Source organism: Amblyomma americanum, chromosome 5 (assembly GCF_052857255.1).
Source record: "Amblyomma americanum isolate KBUSLIRL-KWMA chromosome 5, ASM5285725v1, whole genome shotgun sequence".
Lineage (NCBI taxonomy): Eukaryota > Metazoa > Arthropoda > Arachnida > Ixodida > Ixodidae > Amblyomma > Amblyomma americanum.
The window spans coordinates 151894795-151915245 of NC_135501.1; the positions used below are offsets into that span (position 1 = coordinate 151894795).

General features: G+C 48.6%; 1 protein-coding gene across 4 annotated transcripts in view; it reads right to left on the reverse strand.

The window, feature by feature from the left end:
• Pli (E3 ubiquitin-protein ligase pellino) overlaps positions 1–20451 on the reverse strand; it is an 85088-nt gene that overhangs the window by 24442 nt on the left and 40195 nt on the right. For 3 of the 4 annotated variants that reach the window (XM_077665483.1, XM_077665481.1, XM_077665484.1), the window contains exons 2-5: positions 5697–5912; positions 4472–4601; positions 2823–2924; positions 1691–2071 (exon numbers count right to left, since the gene is read on the reverse strand). In XM_077665483.1, the coding sequence (XP_077521609.1) occupies positions 1691–2071; positions 2823–2924; positions 4472–4601; positions 5697–5912 (829 nt within the window). Of the gene's footprint in view, positions 1–1690; positions 2072–2822; positions 2925–4471; positions 4602–5696; positions 5913–9341; positions 9702–20451 lie in introns of those variants that run through there. The other variant, XM_077665482.1, reaches the window with a different exon arrangement.

The following is a 20451-nucleotide window of genomic DNA, read 5'->3' on the forward strand; positions in this document are numbered from 1 at the left end:
CTCGGCATCGAAGGTTTCTCGTGCAGTGAAGGATGGTTGACTAGATTTAAAGATCGGAATGGCATAGTGTGTCGTGCCATTTTAGGGGAGGCTGCCGCTGCAGACACACACGACAGCATGCGGGGACTGGCGAGCAAGACGGCTCTCCAAAATTCTGCAGAAGTGAGCAGCCTGTCTAAGTATGGGTCGCGCCATCCAAAGAAAACGGTTGCAAGAGCTAAAATAAGCAAACATAAAGTCCTTTTTTTACAAGCTAATAAATTGCAGTTCCCACTGATTTCCACGGAATAAGTGGACTAGTGACATTTTTTTTTTAAATTTCAGTAGTGCTTTGAAAAAAAAAAAGTTCACTGCTTACTGCTTTTGTGCAATAAAGTTTGTGCCCATAGTGTACCGTTCTCTTTATTATCTAGATTTTTCATTTGAGATCTGCATCCGCGGAGACTGCCAACTGCGCACACACCTGCCTCGTTGGGACCAAGCAGCGCAGAACGGATTGCGAAATCTTGAACCTTCTCTCTCTAAACGAAACTCCTGATAAACGGAACATATTTTCCCAGTCCCTTGAGGCTCCACTTAACGAGAGTCCACTGTATTTTGAAGTGAATTGTAGCGTAGCATATAACCCGGGATCTGTGCCAGAAAACTGGTGTCGATGCACGCATTTTACTTGCAAAATTCCCCGCTCATGACAACAACTCTACTCTAGTTTTTTTGTTATATAAGTTATGTTTTCCCTGATTAAAACATGGTATCCTGTCAATACAGGCCAGCTTCTATCTGTCCTCAGTGTCCCTTAACTAATTAATCGATTCGTTTAGCAAGCCCATATGCAAATAGATAAGAACTAGTCTAAATTTCTGAATTTGTGCACAAGCAAGGCAACACATACTGGTAGTAGATGGTTTTTGCACATTGTGGTAGCGAGAGGAATCCATCAGTTAATGCACTACATGGGCCAGGTCGATTCACACTTCCCGCATGCACTGTCCTCGAAAAAGGTAGCTAAGGGCTGCAAGCCCATTCCAGCTCCCTCTGCACACACCCGATACAAACACCGAGTGCCTTTTCAATACATTTTTAGTGTGAAGCTGCCAGTGGTTCACTTGTGGCGCAGGCAGCGTCGTTATCAGTGCAGCACAGCATGAGACCACCTCACCATCATTTAGTGTCAAGTGACTATCGACATTGCCATCATACAACTGGTCACATGGCATTGCGTGACTGTGATGTCATCGCCATGTGACTGTGAAGTCACATTACCAGCTACGCGACATCACGGGACTGGTGATGTCAATCACAGTGAGGAGCCATTCAAGCATGCTACCCACAGGTGTTGGTCGAGTCTCTGTGTTGCATCGCAAATAGCAAAAGCACAAACTGGAAAACCCAACCAGCTACACTGGTCAAACACAAATAAGAAAAAATAATCGAAGAGGCCTTTCTTTCTCTATGCTTCTTTTGCAAAAGGCCTATATGTTCCTCGGCTCACCTCCTATTGGTTCCTTTTTTCACACGTCCATTTCCCTTAGGACAGCCAGGCAATGTGTCCTCCTCAGTATCAGCTGTCAGCCCCTTTCCTCCCTATTTTCCTTTCTCATCCCCTAACAGTACATCTGGGGGAAATGAGGCACAGCCCAATCGCTACTCCTGGTTCCCTGGAGCACGGAAGAGGGAGTGCGAAACTCACCTTGACACCCTTCTTGGGGGCCGACCGGGACTCGCGGATGGCGTACACGTTGCCGCCGACGGAGACCTCGCGCCAGATGCCCGGCGTGGCCCCGCCACAGAAGGAACCTTGCGGGTGCATGATAAGGACCCCATTGGTTGTCAGGCCGTCTATCTCCCCTTCGTGCTGCCACTTGGTCGCCTTCTCCCCGAGGAAGATGTTGCGGGACGAGTCGAAGCCCGCTGCGAACACATACGACCGGTGCGAGCGGTTACGCTCCACCAGGATGCGGCAGGCGAAGCGGGAGATGGTGCTCTGGGCGACCCTACAGGCACCCGCTTTGTCCCCAGCCACCGTGTCCATCACCACAAAGTCGATAGGGCTTTCCGAGGAGCGGCCAATCTGTGCACACAAGGATGGGCAAACAGGGACAGTAAATATTAAACTATAATCTCCTTTACACTTATATTGTTTTCCCTCCTGCTGCCATTTTGCGACTGCTCTCGACTTTCGCATTAATTTTAAATGCACTGATTTAGAACCAGCGAATTGCACGTACAACTGTACAGTCCACTCACTATGATTCAAACTTAAAGAGGAACGAAAATTTGTTTCATTTCAATATATGTTTGATGCTGACCAGAACAAAGTGTCAGTTCAAATACAGTTGTAGTCAAAATGAAGCAAATTTGAAATAAAGATAGTCCGCTGCCTTAATGTTTTTGATGCGCGACACATCTGCACTACATTCACTTTACGAATAAACACGAAAGTTGAAATTTTGAAGTCTCAGAGTGAACCACTTTATTTCCCCACATCACGTCTTGGGCGTGCCTGTGACCACGTAAAATACCTCAAGAAAATTCGTGTTTGTGCGAACAGGGCCCACCATTTGCAATGCAATGCCTGCCGAGATCATACCCCCCCTAGAGTAAACTCACTGGCTGAGGCAGCCAAGGGACTCATTGCACTTCAGCAGCAATTAAAAAGCACGAGGCTGGGGAGCTCCCCCTCAGTTCAATTCGCCATTATCCCATGACCGAGCGGCGCACGCTCCAAGTCTCCTCCTCTGTCACCCTCTCCTGCACTTCCCTAGTTGAAAATAAGCCGTCATTCCGCCGCAGCACGTCATGGTGCAAAGACAGAAGCCCACCTGGAAGAGGTCCGTTTCCTCGTCGAGCACATACTCCACGATGACCGCTTGCGTCCTCGATAGCGTGAACGAAATGGAGTGCTGCTTGGTGTCCAGCACAGCCTGTCACCAGATCGGGATCCAAAGAGGGAGAACGTGCATCTCAACAACAGGTCGCGGATTTCACAGCTTAAGCCAAGAAAGCACACAGCGGCAAGCTAGCGTGCAGAACACAATTCAGACACAAGACCATTTGGCACAACACAGACACAAAAGAGAGGATATATATACATGTCACAAGCTTGTGCTTAATGCTGTTGTTAGTGTATTGTTCTTTAAGGAGTACAGACAAGTAATTTTGGTGGCATGTTTTCTTCTTTGCAGTGAAGCACGAAACATTACGTTTACCACCACGTGGTATTCGACTAAGAGCGCTTAATAACATATAATCGAACTTTTCTCTCCCGCTGTTTCCGTTTCAACAGCTCTGTGACGTCACAGTTCCGTATAGTTCACATGAGGCATGAACAAAGTGCAATGTAATCATTGCTTCTTCAGTGATTATCCTTCCAGTTCTTGAGGCAGGCTGGCTTTAACGTTGTTTAGCATCAGCACGCTGCAGTGCCGCAGTTTTTTTGTGCCTCGCATGACCTATGCGCAACTTTGGCATCACAGCCATTGTTTGGCTGATGAAATCGAAACTGAAACAGAATGAGAGTGAAATTCAATCACATATAAATTATTTAGTGGTCGTAGGCAAATACTACGTGGTAATATATGTATACTAATGCCATACGCATCATTACAAAGAAAAAAACACGCACCCAAAAAGTAAGTGTCCATACTCCTTTATGAGTAAAACCTAATACAGTGGCTCAACAGTGAACATCTCCACTACTGAACATGCATTCAAATCAGCACCTGCCTGTGCAGCCTTGTACATTGCAATTAGTGTGACACGCAAAAATGTGCTTCTGCACAGATATGCTCCTGTACAAGCCCTAAAACATTCGGCAATTATCCCAGAGTCCTCTTCAACAGCATCCATGAAAACCCTAGGCCTCACTATACGACACAAACACATCAGGCAGCTGATAAAACACAACGCATAACCAACAGGCACAAAAATTAACGTGAGGAACAACCCTTCCCCACTTACTAACAGACTACTTACTTTCCACAAGAACAAGGACAAAAACAGGAGGGGACACTTAAGCTCTACCTTAAGGATATCACGTGATGGCGTTAATGGGTTAATGCCCATATATGCGGCACCAGGGTCATTCTCGATTTTACATTGATAGATCGCTGGGAATCCTCATCCCACTCCTGGCGCAGTGGTGCGGAGCTTAAGCGATGCGCCACCACCCTGCGGAGGCAGGTGCTGCCACCAGTGGGGCTTGTGAGACCCAGTGTGCAGTTCCCGAGCAACCTCTTGCAGCCAATCATTAATTAACTGCCACCTGCCACGGTGGTCAGTTTGCTCACAATCCAGTGGGTAGGTAGTGAGATAACGCCCCGTCATGTGATCTAGGTAACCCACCTAGGTCGCTGGAGCAACCGGTTCCTAGGGCTGCGAGGCTTCAAACGATCGCCTCCGATGCCGGACAATTTTTACCGACATGGGGGTACTAACGTTTTCGCATTAAAAAGAGCTGGAGGACACTTGCCTTAGAAGACTGAGGTGTCTTGACAATGTAGTGCTTGGATTTCTTGATACCATTAGGTAAGGAACGCCTGTACAGGAAGAATTTGCTCCGCCGCCTACCTTTCTCACCATGGGGTAAACACCCATTGTACCTGCACAACAGGGCACACGAGAAAAGAACGACATTGCAGCTGCAGTTTGGACACATTAAAATCGTCAATGGCATGTTGTGAAGCGACATGACAGGGCTGTTTCCCAAGTTCCAAATTGTGCGTCTTTGGCCTGATCCTCTTCAAGACCGGCCCCTCCCCATGCACCCAGTTAAAATGGAATTTCTTATTCTTCTTTCTTATTTTCGACTTTCTTATTTTATGATGAATTTCAAAAATTTGTTCTTGCATGTTTGCACCGCTTTTAAGCTCAGGTAAACAAAATTTCAGCATTATATCAAACTATTTCTGCCACAAATTTTTTCTTTTCTACTCCTGGAAAGCCTGCAGACTTGATAAAATTTGGTAGAAGATTGTTTCAATATTCACTGAATTTCTGAATGCATGCTATGCAATAACAGTGTCAAAATTCTTTTTTTTTCCACAAAGTAATCTTTTGTTTTCATTTTTTACAAAGCACTTGGCACAGACATAACTAAACTGAAAACAAGATGTCACACTAAAAATCTACAACTCACCAAAATGAAAAGCCAAGATTGTCATCCCATATAGTGTACGTCTACGAGTGCAACAAAACGGGCTCATAATGAACAAAACGTGAAAAAAACCCGCAACAGAGAGTCAGAAACCCGCAATAGAGAAAAATGCCGATTTTTGTAGCGTTTCCTCAATACGTAGTGACACAGTGGTTCAGAAAACAAATTTCTTTTTAAATATTTTCCAGCGGATTTCAGCGATAAAATTTTGGGACAACATAGTAAACGAGACATACGAGCATATAGAATTCGCAATCTGAAAGCTATCACCCTTTAATTAAATGCGAAAAAAACGGCTGCATGTCACGAGCACATGAGAGAGCCTTTGTAACGAGCCCATCGACTGAATGGTTGAAAATGTGCCATCTGCAGCATAAATAATGCCCTTCAGATTAACGGCTTCAATACAAAGCGAGCACCTCTGCTGTTTCAAGCAGCACAGTCAGTGCCAGACTGTGCATGGTGTCTTCACTAACTGCTTCCCTCGCTCCACATGTGCTCTCCACATGTGCTCTGGCACGCATGCAAGTGGCGCTCTCACCCTAGTAGCACGAGCTCGCCGAACTTGACGGGAGAGTGGTGGCCGGGTGCGGGGCAGTCGTTGGGGGGTCCGAGCAGCAGGCGGTCACTGATGGGGTCGGCCTCCTCCTGGTGGGGTGACGAGGGGCCAGACGATCCACCGCTGTCACTCGACTGGCCTCCCCCCCGGCTGCTGAGGCAGCTGGCACTGGCGCCGGTGGTAGTACTGCTGTCGGCCCTGCACCATTCACCAAAAATGGGCCGAAACAATTAAGACCACAGGACCACAACATCCAAGTACATCCGGACAGCACAAAGAGCGTGCAGGCGTACCCCATGTGCCTTGAAAAGTAAACTGCCATCAGTGAAGGGCCCAGTGCAGTAGGTAGAACTGTAAAACATCCCTCTCCAGCACATGTATCACATACAAACACCCCAAAAAACTGCTCAAAACCTCCTGCATGCAATAGCCTCGCTGAACGGTTGAAAGGACAAGTGCCTTCATGCGGTTTTCACACATTTAGTGGGTTTAATTAAAACCATGGGACATTTATCTGAATGCCTGCACATGTGCCGACACACACTAACAACGTTCACGTGGCAAAATGCAGCAGCGAATGGTTGTATTTAATATCACCGAGCGCCAGAACTTCATGCATCTCAATTAATGACCACATATGCACCAAAAGGGGCTTTCTCTTGCTTTGTGTTCCTCCTTTAAATGCTTCAAATAATGAACAAAAAAAGAACAAAAGTCTAACCAGTCTATCTCATGGCAGCTTGTTCACTCAAAAACAGAAGGGGCACAAACACAAATCCGACTCAGCAGAGGTGTGCAATCTCGAAGAAATCGGGAGCCACTGCAACCCCACATGCAACTAAATTGAAGCTTATGGCCGCAGGCAGACACACCGCACAATGTAAACTTCAACATCTGAATAATTTGCCTTTGATGGGGCTCTGAAGCACCTTCTCAAGAGTGTACATAAACTCACTCAGTCGCTGCATCCTCTCGTCATGAGCACCCGAGCCAAATAGTGCACTCCTACGTGCAGCCGAGAACCCACAATAGCAAGCGACAGTTAGAGAGTCCTTTCCAGTGACTTTTTCATGCTTCTGCCCTCCTCCTCTACACAGTGTCGTTACAGCAGGTAAGGGAACTCCAACAACCTCCCCCCCCCCCCCCCCCCCCCCAGGAATTTCCACGGGAGAAACACTAACCTTTGAGCGAGCAAAACCTGACGCGAGGAGAAGGGAAGGCGCAAAGATGCTGAAATTCGAAGTTTGACTATAGATAACTCAACTTCTACAATAGGCATAAACATTCTTGCTAGAGAATATTCGTGAAGCAGCGTCCTTTGTCGTCACAGGAATACCTCTCCTTTTCGAGAGCCCTTTACGGAGCCCTTTTGACTAGTCCATTATTCCTGCTTTTCAACAACCTTGCTATTAGCAACGAGGTAAAATATATTTTGACACTACTTAAACGCAAACATCAGATTCCAGTAAATAGCAATGTCCCCTTCAAGCGCCGTGTGTACATTTGTACGTGCCACATGCTATACGAGCCTAAATGCTCACAAATATAGACTCCATAAAAAAAAAAAAACCTGGAATGTGAAGAATCTTCCATAGAACCACTTCAAGCCAGGCACGCAACATCACTGCAAAAGACTGTTTTTACGACATCGTCTCTGCATTTTACAACAGCTCTATTATGGCTTTGGCGGCTGCACATTTTCTTCTGTTCGATTTGCTAGCTTGAGTTAATTAAAATTTGCTGACGACTCCTTACAACAGGAATGAGTCGAAAGAAGTAAACTGAGACCCTGAAACTAGTGTTTGATCACTATGTGGACATATGAGGCATCAACAAAATTGCATAGCTGAGGATCTGGAAGGACAGAAATATATTGCTGTGCTATCATGGCATGCTACTTGGAAAAATCTGGACATTTCTAATAACAGTGCCTGAAAGGAATATAAGATGATCGATATCAATACTCTCTATCAAATGAAATAAATACTGGATGGAGAGTATCAATGCATGTAGTGCTCTAAACATGTCATCCTTAATTAAATGATAGCCTAAATTATGCAGCACATGCCATCTGTGCGCTTATCATTTGTGCAATGTCTAGAAACAACCTGTGACTACTGGAAATCCTAAGTGTTCTGATAACTTCACAACAGACCTTTTTCTTAGAAAAGGAACATATCGTACTACATGAAGAGCAAATGACTACAAGCAAAAATTCCGCAAAGTTAAAGATACTTAAGTGAGCGCTGCATAAAAACGTGGGGCCTGACCATGTGAATGAAGGCTTTGTTTGCTGTAGCAAAGCACAGTCTCTCCGACTACAAACCAAGATGTGAGTGCTTACAATTCCATCCCTGTTCATTAAAAGGCCTGTGGAGCCCTCCTGCTCGTGGATTTTTCTGCCAAGTACCACATGGAAGCAAAACAATATAGGAACGAAAAGCCTTTATCATAAATAAAGAGGCTATGTGGTTTACTTCTAATCAATGTTGGGAGCTCTTGTAGCCTCCCTGAAAGTCCTAACCTTGGTGTGGGGGAGGGGGGGGGGGGGGGGGGGGCATGTAAATAATCTCACCTTCAAAATAGTATGCAAAGCTGGGAATACATAACAAGCCCCACAGCATCGTCCGGAAGCAAAACCCTTGAGTTTTAAACTTTCAACAAAGACTGCACATGTACAGTAAACGGACGCTCTCTGATGTGCAATTATACATATGCTGCACTCAACCTTGGCACTCAGAAGCACAGCTGAGAAATGAGCCACTGGCATTGCTGAAGTGGTTCTCCCACTCCATATCAGCGAGCAAACGCCACGATAACTGCAGGAAGTGCCGAGCTCCAAAGACCAGAAGCATACTCTGAAGGAGCAGGCAAACATGCCGGACAACTGAGTTCATCGCTTAATTTTTTCCAATGAAGGTAGCCCAACAAAAAAATCTAGCACGAAAAAAGCTTCCATCACTGCTCAGACGTGCTTTATGCAAGAGTTAAATGTGGCACTATATCTCTGAAATAAAAGTGGTCCGGTAGGAAACACTACTTCGTCAACTGCCACGAAATGTTAGTTGTCACAGGTTTTCACATATGCACACAACAGTGAAAAGTGGAAAGGATGTACAGGGCAATCACTGCAACATGGAACTAGTCCTTTTCTTTTGCATTATTAGTGGAAACTACTCAGCAAATGCAGACGAGGGAAGGGAAGTAATTCACATGAGAATTTGTCGCTTGCAGTAATACTACCGCACTAAAAATTGGTACACAGTACGTTATAAGAAGTCTACCCAACGGAATAAAAAGGTCTCGTTACGCAGTTCCATACCTCAGCCCCTCATCACCCTCATCACGCTGGGCCCCTTTCATGGCTCAAATCACTTTCATGACACCCATGGAACGAACCAACAAAGATGCTAGACAGTTGCACTCTACCGGACCGACCACCTAGCGAGAAACACCCTGGCAAAGGCGACCTTGCGAATGTTACAACTATACGACGACACCGCGAAACACAATGATGTTCGAAAACGGAAGAGGTAGCAGAATCCGGTAGATAAGAGGCAAGGAAATGGATAGAAACAATGGGATCACAGACAAAAGAGAGGAAGGAATGGTAGAGGTTGCACTTGCGTTCGCGGTCGAAGACCTCCACAGTCGGGCGCCATTCACATATCGCGCTCCGCAGGAGGGGGTTTCAACACGCGTACCACGCTAATTGCGTCACTGTCACCGCTACAATGACTAAACGCAGTCACTTGTGCTAGCAACGAGCAGAACAACGGCCCAGTCGAGATCAGCGAGGCGAATATACATCCACAGACGATGACAGGCGGTAGGTGTATAACATATACATTGCTAGCGAGATTGGCGGTGGGTGCCGGCAAAACGCGTTCACATACGCAGACGAAAACTTTCGCGGACACGCGCGCGCGCGCCGTACCGGACGACACAGAAATGAAAGCGGGTTTTTCGGCGCCGTCTGCTATAGTCTGCGCGGGCCGGTCTTCTAGGTGGGGGAGAATGAAGAAAAAAGAAACAAATACAAGAAATACGGCCTAAACTTAGACGACGACCACCGCAAAGGCGGCTAGACTAGGCTACCCCTCTCTTTCTCTTTGTAAGTATCTACATTTCCTCACTCGCTGCCCCCGGGAAGCCGACGAAACTCTGGCGAAAAGAAACGACAAAAAAAAAGAGCTAAGAGCGTATCGGGTTTTCACAAAGACGGGCAGTGCGCCAACGACGTCGGAGATAAAAAGTAGAGAGAGCGAGAGCGTATACGGTTCTAAAGAAGATTAAAAGAAACAAAAAAAAAAGATGCGGAAGGCGACAGCGGACGGTGCGGAACCGTGCGACCGACCGCGAAAAACGCCCGGAGTTTAGTGCGCTCAGAAAACGCCGCCGGCGACGTCGGTAGCAGACAACTGTGCTTCAGCAGACGCATGCACAAGCGCGTGCGGACGCCGAGAAAGCGACGCGCGCAACAAAAAGAAAATAAAAAATGAACGCTTATTAAAAACCGGACGACGCGTGCCGGAAAGTACAAAGCTACAAAAACTGTCTGCGCTTTACCCGTGCCTGCCACGATGGAGTTGCTGCGCGTAGAAAAAACGTGGAAAGTAAAGATAACGGAACCAATATATACTAGCGCTAGAATTGCTGCGGTACAGCCACACTATAGTTTCCAAAGCACCGCACATACGACGTAGAGCGAAAGAGCTTTTTTCACCGCTCTCTCGCTCTTTTTTTTTCAGGCTTGCTATCCTCCACTCTTCCGCGTTGCCTTTATCCGGGCCGTTAACGATCGGCGGCCAAAACATCGCGCTTTCTAGTCTGCCCCTCTCTCCCTCAGTGGTCTCTCCCTCCACTCAACAACCATAACCCAAGTCCATAGAAAAACCACTGCTCCCTCATTCATTCCCCGTTTATGGCTCCGTGGTCCTCGAACGCCATTCTGTTCCCTCTATTCCACCACCCCGCGATACTGGTAAGATATACCCCCCCCCCCCCCCCCCTACCGACGACCCTGTCCCATCGTAAACAGAGGGGCCCGTCCCGAAAACATAAGCACTCCTCGATACTTGAACACGTCGTCTCGGCAGTAATGTGACCCAGTCCATGGTCACGCTGACGGAAGGTCACGTGACCTTTCCACGTGACTTTTCACGTCAATGACGACCTCGGTGTTCACGTAACGTCACGGGCGCCACTGTGTTGCCTAGCGGGTCGCTTCAGCAGCGCAGGTCCAAGCAAGAGAAGAAGATAAGGCCACTAGACCGCACGGGGGCTTTCGCGTGCTCCAGAAAACTAAATGGCGGCTGCTGTGACCTCAGGCTACGACGTCCGTCAACTGCGGAAATGTAAAAAATAAAGAGCAGCTCGGGGTAGTGATGTTCCATTCGCAGAATAATAATAATAATAATAATAATAATAATAATAATAATAATAATAATAATTGGTTTTTTGGGGAAAGGAAAATGGCGCAGTATCTGTCTCATATATCGTTGGACACCTGAACCGCGCCGTAAGGGAAGGGGGAAAGGTGGGAGTGAAAGAATAAAGGATGAAGAGGTGCCGTAGTGGAGGGCTCCGGAATAATTTCGACCACCTGGGGATCTTTAACGTGCACTGACATCGCACAGCGCACGGGCGCCTTAGCGTTTTTCCTCCATAAAAACGCAGCCGCCGCGGTCGGGTTCGAGCCCGGGAACTCCGGATCAGTAGTCGAGCGCCCTAACCACTGAGCCACCGCGGCGGGGCGCAGAATATGCCCCATCTCCAGGAAATTTGAGGAGTAAAATTTTCCGAAAAGAGAATTTTTACGGAATTTCAGCAACTTAAAGAGAAACTAACTGTCGGACTTCTTCCCATATTTGCGGAGTTTTCAAGTGACTGCATAAAAAAGAAAAGGGCCTGAAATGGGTAAATTTTTTATCCAACTTGGGGGATTTTTCGGTTACGGCACGGAACGATGGAACATCATTGCTCGGGGGAGGGGCGAGATTTTAAGTGAGCCTCCACCGACATCCGTCAGAGTACTCTATAAACTAAATTTCGACAAAAAAAAAAAGAACAGTACTTCGTCTGCACCGCCACCGGCAATCGCCCCTGAAAGGGGTGACGGCACACCCTACACCATCCTCATCGCCATCATCAGCAGTAGCGACACTAATGGTAACCGCCACCACTACCTACCAACCGCGCAGGTCGCCGGCGTGGCGGCATTCTTCAACCCGGCGTCGGCACGCGATTTCTTACCCCCGCCGCAACACAGCAAAGGACCAAAACCCGCCCTCGCGCTGTGCATTCATCGCGCAACGAGTGGCTCTGCCCTGAACGCCCACAAGAAAGCGGCACTTGGCGGCAGAATGCGGCAGGCAAGCGTTTCTATCGAGAGCCTTTTCTGCAGTCCTTTCCTTGAGCGCCAACCGGCCTCTCTTCTATTCCGGGGTGTGTGTGTGTGCGCTACCACTTACCGAACGCCGCCGCCACACCGACCGCGGGAGGCACGACAGAGAAATAAGTTGTTGCCCGGCCGGTTTGCGGCGTTTTTAACGCGCTTCCGCGATCCGTCGTTCGCTTATTGCTTTCCCGAACGCGTGCTCCGAAATACGCGCTTATTACGGACAGGGGGCATAGAAAAGGAACAGCGCCGTGGTCTCTGAACGCATTCCGTTCGGCCCGGCCCGGCCCGGAGGAAACTGAAACACGCGGTAAACAGCCTCTGTGCAACAAACACACCCAGACACAGAGCACCAGCTTCGCTTGACGTACTCAGAACTCTGCCAGAGGTGCGACAGCAACGCCACTGCTTGGCCAAGTAACGAACTAGGCGGCTCGTATATTTCCGACACTTCGTCGGCGCGCTATCCATGCTTTGATATCAGCGGCGCATATAATCAGCCGCAGTCGACTCGCGGCAATTCGAACACGAAGGGGACGAACATTTGTACGAATAATGCGGAGATCAAACAAAGGAAAGACTTTTTATTGCACCTGAAGTTGGTATGGTAGGTATGAAACAGTATGGTATGTATGATAGGTATGAAACAGTATGGTATGATATCCATGATTAGGTACGATAGGTATCTTACGAAGGCAAGATAACCGCTGGTCCTTAAGGATAACGGAGTGGATTCCAAGAGAAGGCAAGCGTAGCAGGGGGCGGCAGAAAGTTAGGTGGGCGGATGAGATTGGGAAGTTTGCAGCCACACGGTGGCCGCAGCTGGCAAAGGATAGGATTAATTGAAGCGACGCGGTAGAGGCCTTTGCCCTTCAGTGGGTGTAGTCAGGCTGATGATGATGATGGGTACGGTATGTATGGTAAGGTATGATTGGTATGGTATGTAAGTTAAGGAACGGTATCGTATGTACTATACGGTAAAGTAAGGTATCTACTGTATGGTAAGGTACGATATGTACGGTATGGTATGTACGGCATGGTATATATGGCAAGGTATGTATTGTACGGTATGTATGGTGGATTTGCGGTTCAGAAGCTGCACACTAAATCCGTTACCGAGCAGTAACAGCGCACAGGCGTCTTCTGTGAAAAACGCGGCGCCGGATGCGAGACCTGGGTCTCACCAGCCGAATGACGCCGTAGCTTCTGGGCAACCGCGACGGATGCACGTCATGTCGACAGGATCGGGACGTCAGCTCGAATGAACAGGAAGTGCGAATCAAGCGAGTTCGAATTAACGAAAGCCCACTGCAACACCACCGAGCCACACTTCGAAGAACGGCGCGTTTCTATTTAAACGGCTGATTTGCGCTCCGGGTTAAGGAAAGTCGAAATCCTCTACCTACAGCGGCGTGCCAAGTCGATTCGTGACCGCCACGCTATCGAAGCCGCAACGACGACGCCCCCGTTTATAGCCGGTTCCTTCACTAACTAGTACTAGTACTGACGGAAGGCGGACTCAAAACCTTCGCCAGCGGCCATCTTCGAACGACTCAAGGACAGCACATTCTGCCACACGCGCCGAGTCACGTGCCAGAGGCCCAGCAACGCATTCGCTCGCCGACAGCGCTGAACACTTTAAAACAGCGCTGCACTTCCCCCTGGCCATGGCCCTCAGGATCTAACCAGTAAAGGTACTCCCAGAAGACAACCGAAAATGAGGGAACTGATAAAAAACCCTCAATTAAGCAGGGTAATAGAGTGGATTCTTAAACTCGAATACGCCTGCACTGGAGTCAAAAGGGGGCGACCCAACCCTCCAGCGCACTCCCTTTTTGACGCGATAGAGTTTCAGGCCCCGTTCCCAAGAAAATTCGGTGTCGGCGTTGTGAGTGAAAGAGAGCAACCTAGAAGGCAGGTGGGCCCCCTAGGTCACGTGACCTTGCGGGGTCACCACAAACTGCTCACAGTGGCAGGTGGCAGTTAAGTTGATGATTGGTCGCTCGGAAAGAGCGACCTGCGCCACACAAGACCCACCGCTGGGAGCACCTGCCATCGCAGGGCAGTGGCGCATCGCTTAACTGCTGCACCACTGCGCCAGGAAGGGGTATGAGGACTCCCGGGGATATATGAATGTGAAGTAGATATTGACCGATTCTGCATATACGGGAATTAAGCCATTACGCTACCGCGCCATGCCATTAAGGCGGAGCCTATAAGTGCCCCCTCCAATTTTTACTCCGTTCTGTTTAATGCGCAGACTCCACGGCAAGGGTACCAAGAGATTGGGGAAGTTTGAGGGAATAAGGTGGCCGCATGCTGGCGCATAAATAGGGTTTATTGGGTTAAGTGGGAGAAAGAACGTAACTGTAACCACGATGACGGCGATCAAAGTTCAAAAAAAGCCCAGAAGCTGGCGTGGCGAGCGCATTCACCGCCAGCTTCGAGGAGGCGGTACCCAAGCTCTCTGTTATGAGAAGAAATTATTTACTGGGTATGAGCCCAAACAAAGCCATACTATATGCGATGCGAAGGTTGCCAAATGCACCCGAGACACCGAAACGGCTGCTGGGTGCAGCACGCTCTCACAAAAGGTTGAGTTGGCTAAGTGCGTCAATTTCTCGAAGTTCTTTATAGCGCTACAAAAAACAAGGACACAGGAAGAAGTACACAGGACGGGAACTTCGAGAAACTATGCTTCATCAACTAGCCCCACAACGTGTTTTGCTAAGTGCATCAACCGGGTTAGATTCTATAGGCCCACTTGAACAATCATGTCGGGTGCTTCACCTGAAATGTTCTGCAAATTTATGAAAATAGACTTTTCGAGTTAGAAGAGCGCTTTTTTCGGCATAACATTGTCAGCGGTGTAGCAGTGTATTAGAATACAGCTAAGACGTGCTATTATACAGCATGACGGTTGACCAGTACTGAGTAGACACCTTTTCAATCGTTACCGTTAGCCTCCTTATTTATTGAGAGGCGCATAGCCCACCGCAAGTAATAACCGTATCAGGTTTTAGAATTTCGAAAACGCAATTACCCTCGGCGCTGCTGTCCAACAAATTTTGTCCGCTTAGACGAGTTGAGCGCACTGGAGGGGTTGCTTTGCCTGCAAGCTTCTCGAAGGCGCGTGTATTTCGGAGCGATGTAGAAGAAATTTGTTGGGCCGCAGTGCCGCGGGTAACTGCGTCTCCGGAATTCTAAAATCTCATATGGAAATTACATACGCTGGGCTACACGCCTCTCAATAAATACGGAGACTAACAACAATGATTAAAAAGTTAACTACCCAACATTAGTCAAGCAGCTAACTATACAACATTAGTCAATCAGCACGTCTTATCTGATTTCCGATCCGCTACATCACTTACAATGCTATGCCGAGAAAAGCGCTCTTCTAAGTAAAAAAAAAAAGAACCTGTTTTCAAAAACTGCCGAAAATCTTAGGTGAAACACCCGGTATAAGCAGCAGGTAGGTGTAGGAGTTAGCTGCTATACGATATAATACAACGCCCAGCTGTTAGTTTACCCAGGGCAAGATCACCCACATAATTACAACTGCAAATACATACGCGCGTTTAAGCCGCGCCAGCGCACGTACCACCTTTTGCGTCACCATCCCATCCGGGCTTGGGCTTCGGGCCGGCGATAATTAACGGCGCAGTCACGAGCTGAGCTTCCCGTTTCGCCACCGTCTAACGACTCCGGTGTCGCTTTAAAGCGCCGCCCGCTTGGCACATCACACGACCACAGGCTCCTTCCGCAGTTGCACAAGCACAGTACATACACCACTCATTCCGTCGAGGCGAGGCTTGGTGCGATCGTTAGCACCTCGGTGTAGTATCCTAATTCCGACTTACAAAGCGCTCCCAACCGGGAAGCTCAATTTAACCTACGGCTTATTGCGGCAAGCGCGAGCAGGCAGGTACGAGAGGTCAAGGCGTCGAAGCATGAGGATTACACAGACACTTCTTTCGCCTTGTTTGGACCACGTCTTCTGCGAAAGACTATGGTGATTCTACACTTGGCCCGTAAGCCTGTACGACCGTGGGCAAAGCTATAATATATCTCTCCACTCGTCGTCCTATCCCTGCGCACTTTCCTGGTTCTGCCGCTGCAGAAATCGCGCCACTAAGGCCGATTTTCCCAGCTTGAGGAAGCAAGAAAACTGAACCAAAAAAGTGGTAGCGTTCTAACGTAGTTAAACCGAGTAGACGTGGGAAAGCGCGTGTTTAATTAGCCTGGCTGGCTCATAGTTTTGCTTTGCTGGGTCGTCGGCACGTCTGGCGACGATGTTAGACTCGGGTTAAGCTCTGATGGCGGTTAAGCTGATCTCATCTGTTCGCGCCGCGGACGGAAGTTGACGAAGACGCCCGATTGCACACCGCGGGAGTGCGTTGCCGTTCAACACGAGGCGTGAACATTTGTGGCGATAGCATACAGTGCCCCCGTGCAGTGGCCGGCGAAGCTGATCTGTTCGAGCCACCGCGGGTTCGAAACCCACTCGCGGCAATATTTACCTCATTTCTGCATGGGCTCTTATCACTAGCCATGGATTTTCACGTGTCGAAGCTCGACCAATCACGAAGTGACTAATGCTTTCGCCATCATCATCATGTTCCAACCTCACGAGCATGAATCCAGTGGCGGGGAAAAAAACGCTGGGGTTCAACCGGGCTGAACCTAGTTATGCTGAGCGAAAGCAGCGGCGAGGCGACCGGCGAGTCACGTGGTACAGCTGACGATAATAACCGCGGCGGCTGCGTTTTTATGGAGGAAAAACGATAAGGCGCCCGTGTGCTGTGCGATGTCAGTGCACGTTAAAGATCCCCAGGTGGCCGAAATTATTCCGGAGCCCTCCACTACGGCACCTCTCTCTTCCTTTCTTCTTTCACTCCCTCCCTTATCCCTTCCCATACGGTGCGGTTCAGGTGTCCAACGATATATGAGACAGATACTGCGCCATTTCGTTTCCCCAAAAAACCAATTATTATCATATATCGTTGGACACCTGTACCGCGCCGTATGGGAAGGGATAAGGGAGGGAGTGAAAGAAGAAATGAAGAGAGAGGTGCCGTAGTGGAGGGCTCCGCTGGCGAGGCGAGCGGCCGACGCAGCTGCGGTGAGTCACGTGGTATGACGTCAAAGAGCCACGCCCCCGGCGAGCCCCCAGTTTAGAGGTCAAATCTCGGAATCATTTGACCTTCAGGTTAGGCGCGGGAGAAGTAGAGCTTCCGCTCTAAACACCGCCTCATTTCCAACTCCTAATTTCACGCCTAAAATCGGGTCTTTCACAGTCCTGCCGCAAAGTTTAACTCCATTAAAAGCACAAATTGAGCGAAGCACGATGAAAAAAGAACGTCAACAGTGCCAGAGAAAGCCAAGCAATCGAATTTCACTACGAAGAAAAACTGCGCGCAGTTGCCCTGGGCGTCTCTTTAACGAGGAAAAAAAAGATGGCTTCTGCATTAAAAAGCCGACTGCACGCACACCCAGCTCCTTCCGCCCTGCTTCGTACGCTCGCTTCCCAACCCGTGCGACACAGCGGAAGAGAGCAGAGACGACGTCAGCGAATGACGTCGCCAGCGGCGGGCGCCCACTTCCTGTTCCCACCGCGGGCAAGGTCCTCCGGGAAAGGAAGAAGGCGCGTTGCGCAACCCGACCGCCCCGGCGCCACCGACGAAAGGTCGCGGAAAACGAAAGCGCCTTCATTTATTTCTCTTTTTTTCCCCCACTCTGGAATTCCAACAGCGCGCAGGACCGGTCGCGTTGCGGCCTTTTTTTCTGAACGACGCTCGGCAGACGGCGATACTTTAAAAGAAAATAATGAAAATAAAATGCACACGAACTTTGTGGGAAAAGTGGAACGCTTTCTCTCCTAAGCAGCGGAGTGCAGAGGCCGCGAAACGATGCTTGCAGGTCGAGCAGAAAAGAAGAACAAACGAAAGGAAAGCCAGGATTGCGCAGCGAAAGCGAATTCACTCGCAAGCGAGGAAGTAAGAGGACAGGATGGATAGAGGCGCGATGACGTCGGCGTGCTCCGGAGATAGACCTGTCACGACACGCCAACCCAATGGCGTCTCCAGCCCCAAGCAAAAAAACAAGCGATATACACTTAACGTGACACAGTGGTCGCAGGCTGTCTGCTAAGACTGAAAGAAGCAGCAGACGGCACACGCCGCGACGCAACGATATGTCGTCTGCTGAAAACAAAAAAATGAAAGAGCGGGAAACTAAATAAAAAGCACCGCGAAATTGTGTCGCGTGACGGTGGCCTATTGAAGCGAGCGTTCTGGGCAGTTCGGTCTCCGATTTCGCGTTTCACCCCCCCCCCCCCAAAAAAAAAAAAAATGAAACCGCCGCGACCGATACCAGAGAAAAAAATAGAGAGATCGAAGTGCTAGTGTACAAAAGGAAGAAAAATGCCAAATTCTATTCAAGTCCAACTCTCGAGGATCCCTCCAACTGCAGTCGAGGCGGGTATACGAGATGTGGCAGACGGACGAAATTCCCGCAGCTGTCTGTCACGCCACAACAATCCATTTCTTCTCGAAAAAAACAAGAACAAAACGAACGCAGCAGGAAAAAGTGCTCAGAAACACTAAGACGGGGGCGCAGCAGGCCATCTTGCGAAGTTGAGCAGACGAACGCTCGAGTTTCGCTCTATTTCCGGCGCAGACAGTAGTAGTGACAGCCGGGTGAGGACGCACGACGTGAAAATATCGAAAATTCGAAGTCGCTTAGTTTCGAAATGCCCGTTTATTCGAACTGACCATTAATCACGCACACGCTGCTTAGGCAGGCTTTGCCGCGCATTTTTGTTTTCTTTAAGTGGCACAATTGAACATTATCGAGCCCGAGTATGTGGCGACGATCGTTGATTGATCCTTTTCTGGTGGGTAAACGAAGACGAAAGAAACCAGTACTGACAATTCTCTCTCTCATATATATATATATATATATTATATATATATATATATATATATATATATATATATATATATATATATATATATATATATATATATATATATATATATATATATATACGGACAAGGGTGGCGCTGGCGAACACACTAAGGGTTAGGCGACACGCCGCATAAATACCCCCGAAAGCAGAGATTCTACATCCGCCACCGCCGAAGGTCGTGGGTTCGGATACCACCGGCGGCGTGTGGTTTTTCCCCTCTGCTTCCTAATTAGCTAAAATAATCTCCCTAATATTATTCCACTGAGTAAGCCTACAAATCAAACAAGAGAAAACATTCCTATATACTAACACACACACACACTGTACAGATAAGATGAAGGTCGCACGACGATAAATAATATGTACAAACGAAGACGAAGGTCGCACACAGTGCTTACAATGTACACATAATAAGAAGCCAGTTATACCGCGGCCGTATGAATTGCCAGCAAGATAGTACGCGTTCGCTCGTTGGAGTCTATTACGTCAATTCCCGTCTTCACCTGCCTAAACAACGTCCTCTAACTCCTAATCCTTTTTTTTTAACCATTTCACACTTCCCGAAAGCTCCACTCCACCCTGCACTTCTTCAAATTATAAAAGCGCCAAACTCGCGCCACCCAAAGAGTCGGGTTCGACGACACCGTAGGACAGCAGAGACGCGCATCGTCTGCGTCCGCAGCACACCCACCACACATACGCCATGCTGCTGCGACTTGCGCCCGAAGGAATCTCGCACGCTCCACACGAAAAACAACCGGAGAAAAACAAAAAGGTGGCGCTGCCGTGGGCGGGATTTTAAAAATTGTTGTCAGCTCGCACAGGGGATCGAAGAACGTGTCACAGGGGGCGAACACACTCCGGTCGTCGCGCACGACCGGGCAAAAAAGTAGACGGCACAGCACGAAGCGAAGCCAATTTTCGGTGTTCCGGGAGAACCCGGATGGAAGATCATATTACAGTGCATACACGCAACACACACGTGTGGCACGCGTGCCGAAGTGTGATCGGATCAGCGGACCTTAAAGGAACCGAAGCCCACATGCACACGAAAAGCGTGAAAACTCGGAAGCAAACGAAAAATAAAAAAATAAAGAAGGAGGAACAGCTCGAGATTCCGCGCCTGACGCTTTCGAATGGCAGCGAATAAGGGCGTCTGCTCTTCCTGTATACGCATTCAGGATGCGTTTAAAAACACCGCGTGTCGTGTGTTTTGAACCGCGTCGTCCTTTCGTCGCTGCGTCCCCTCTCTCTCGCTCGCTTACAGCCGGGGCCTTTCTCTGTTCCCTTTTGCCTCTGTCACGCCTTTAAAGGCAATGCCCACGCCGAGCGATGCGGGTATTTCAATCAACCAATCAATGCCA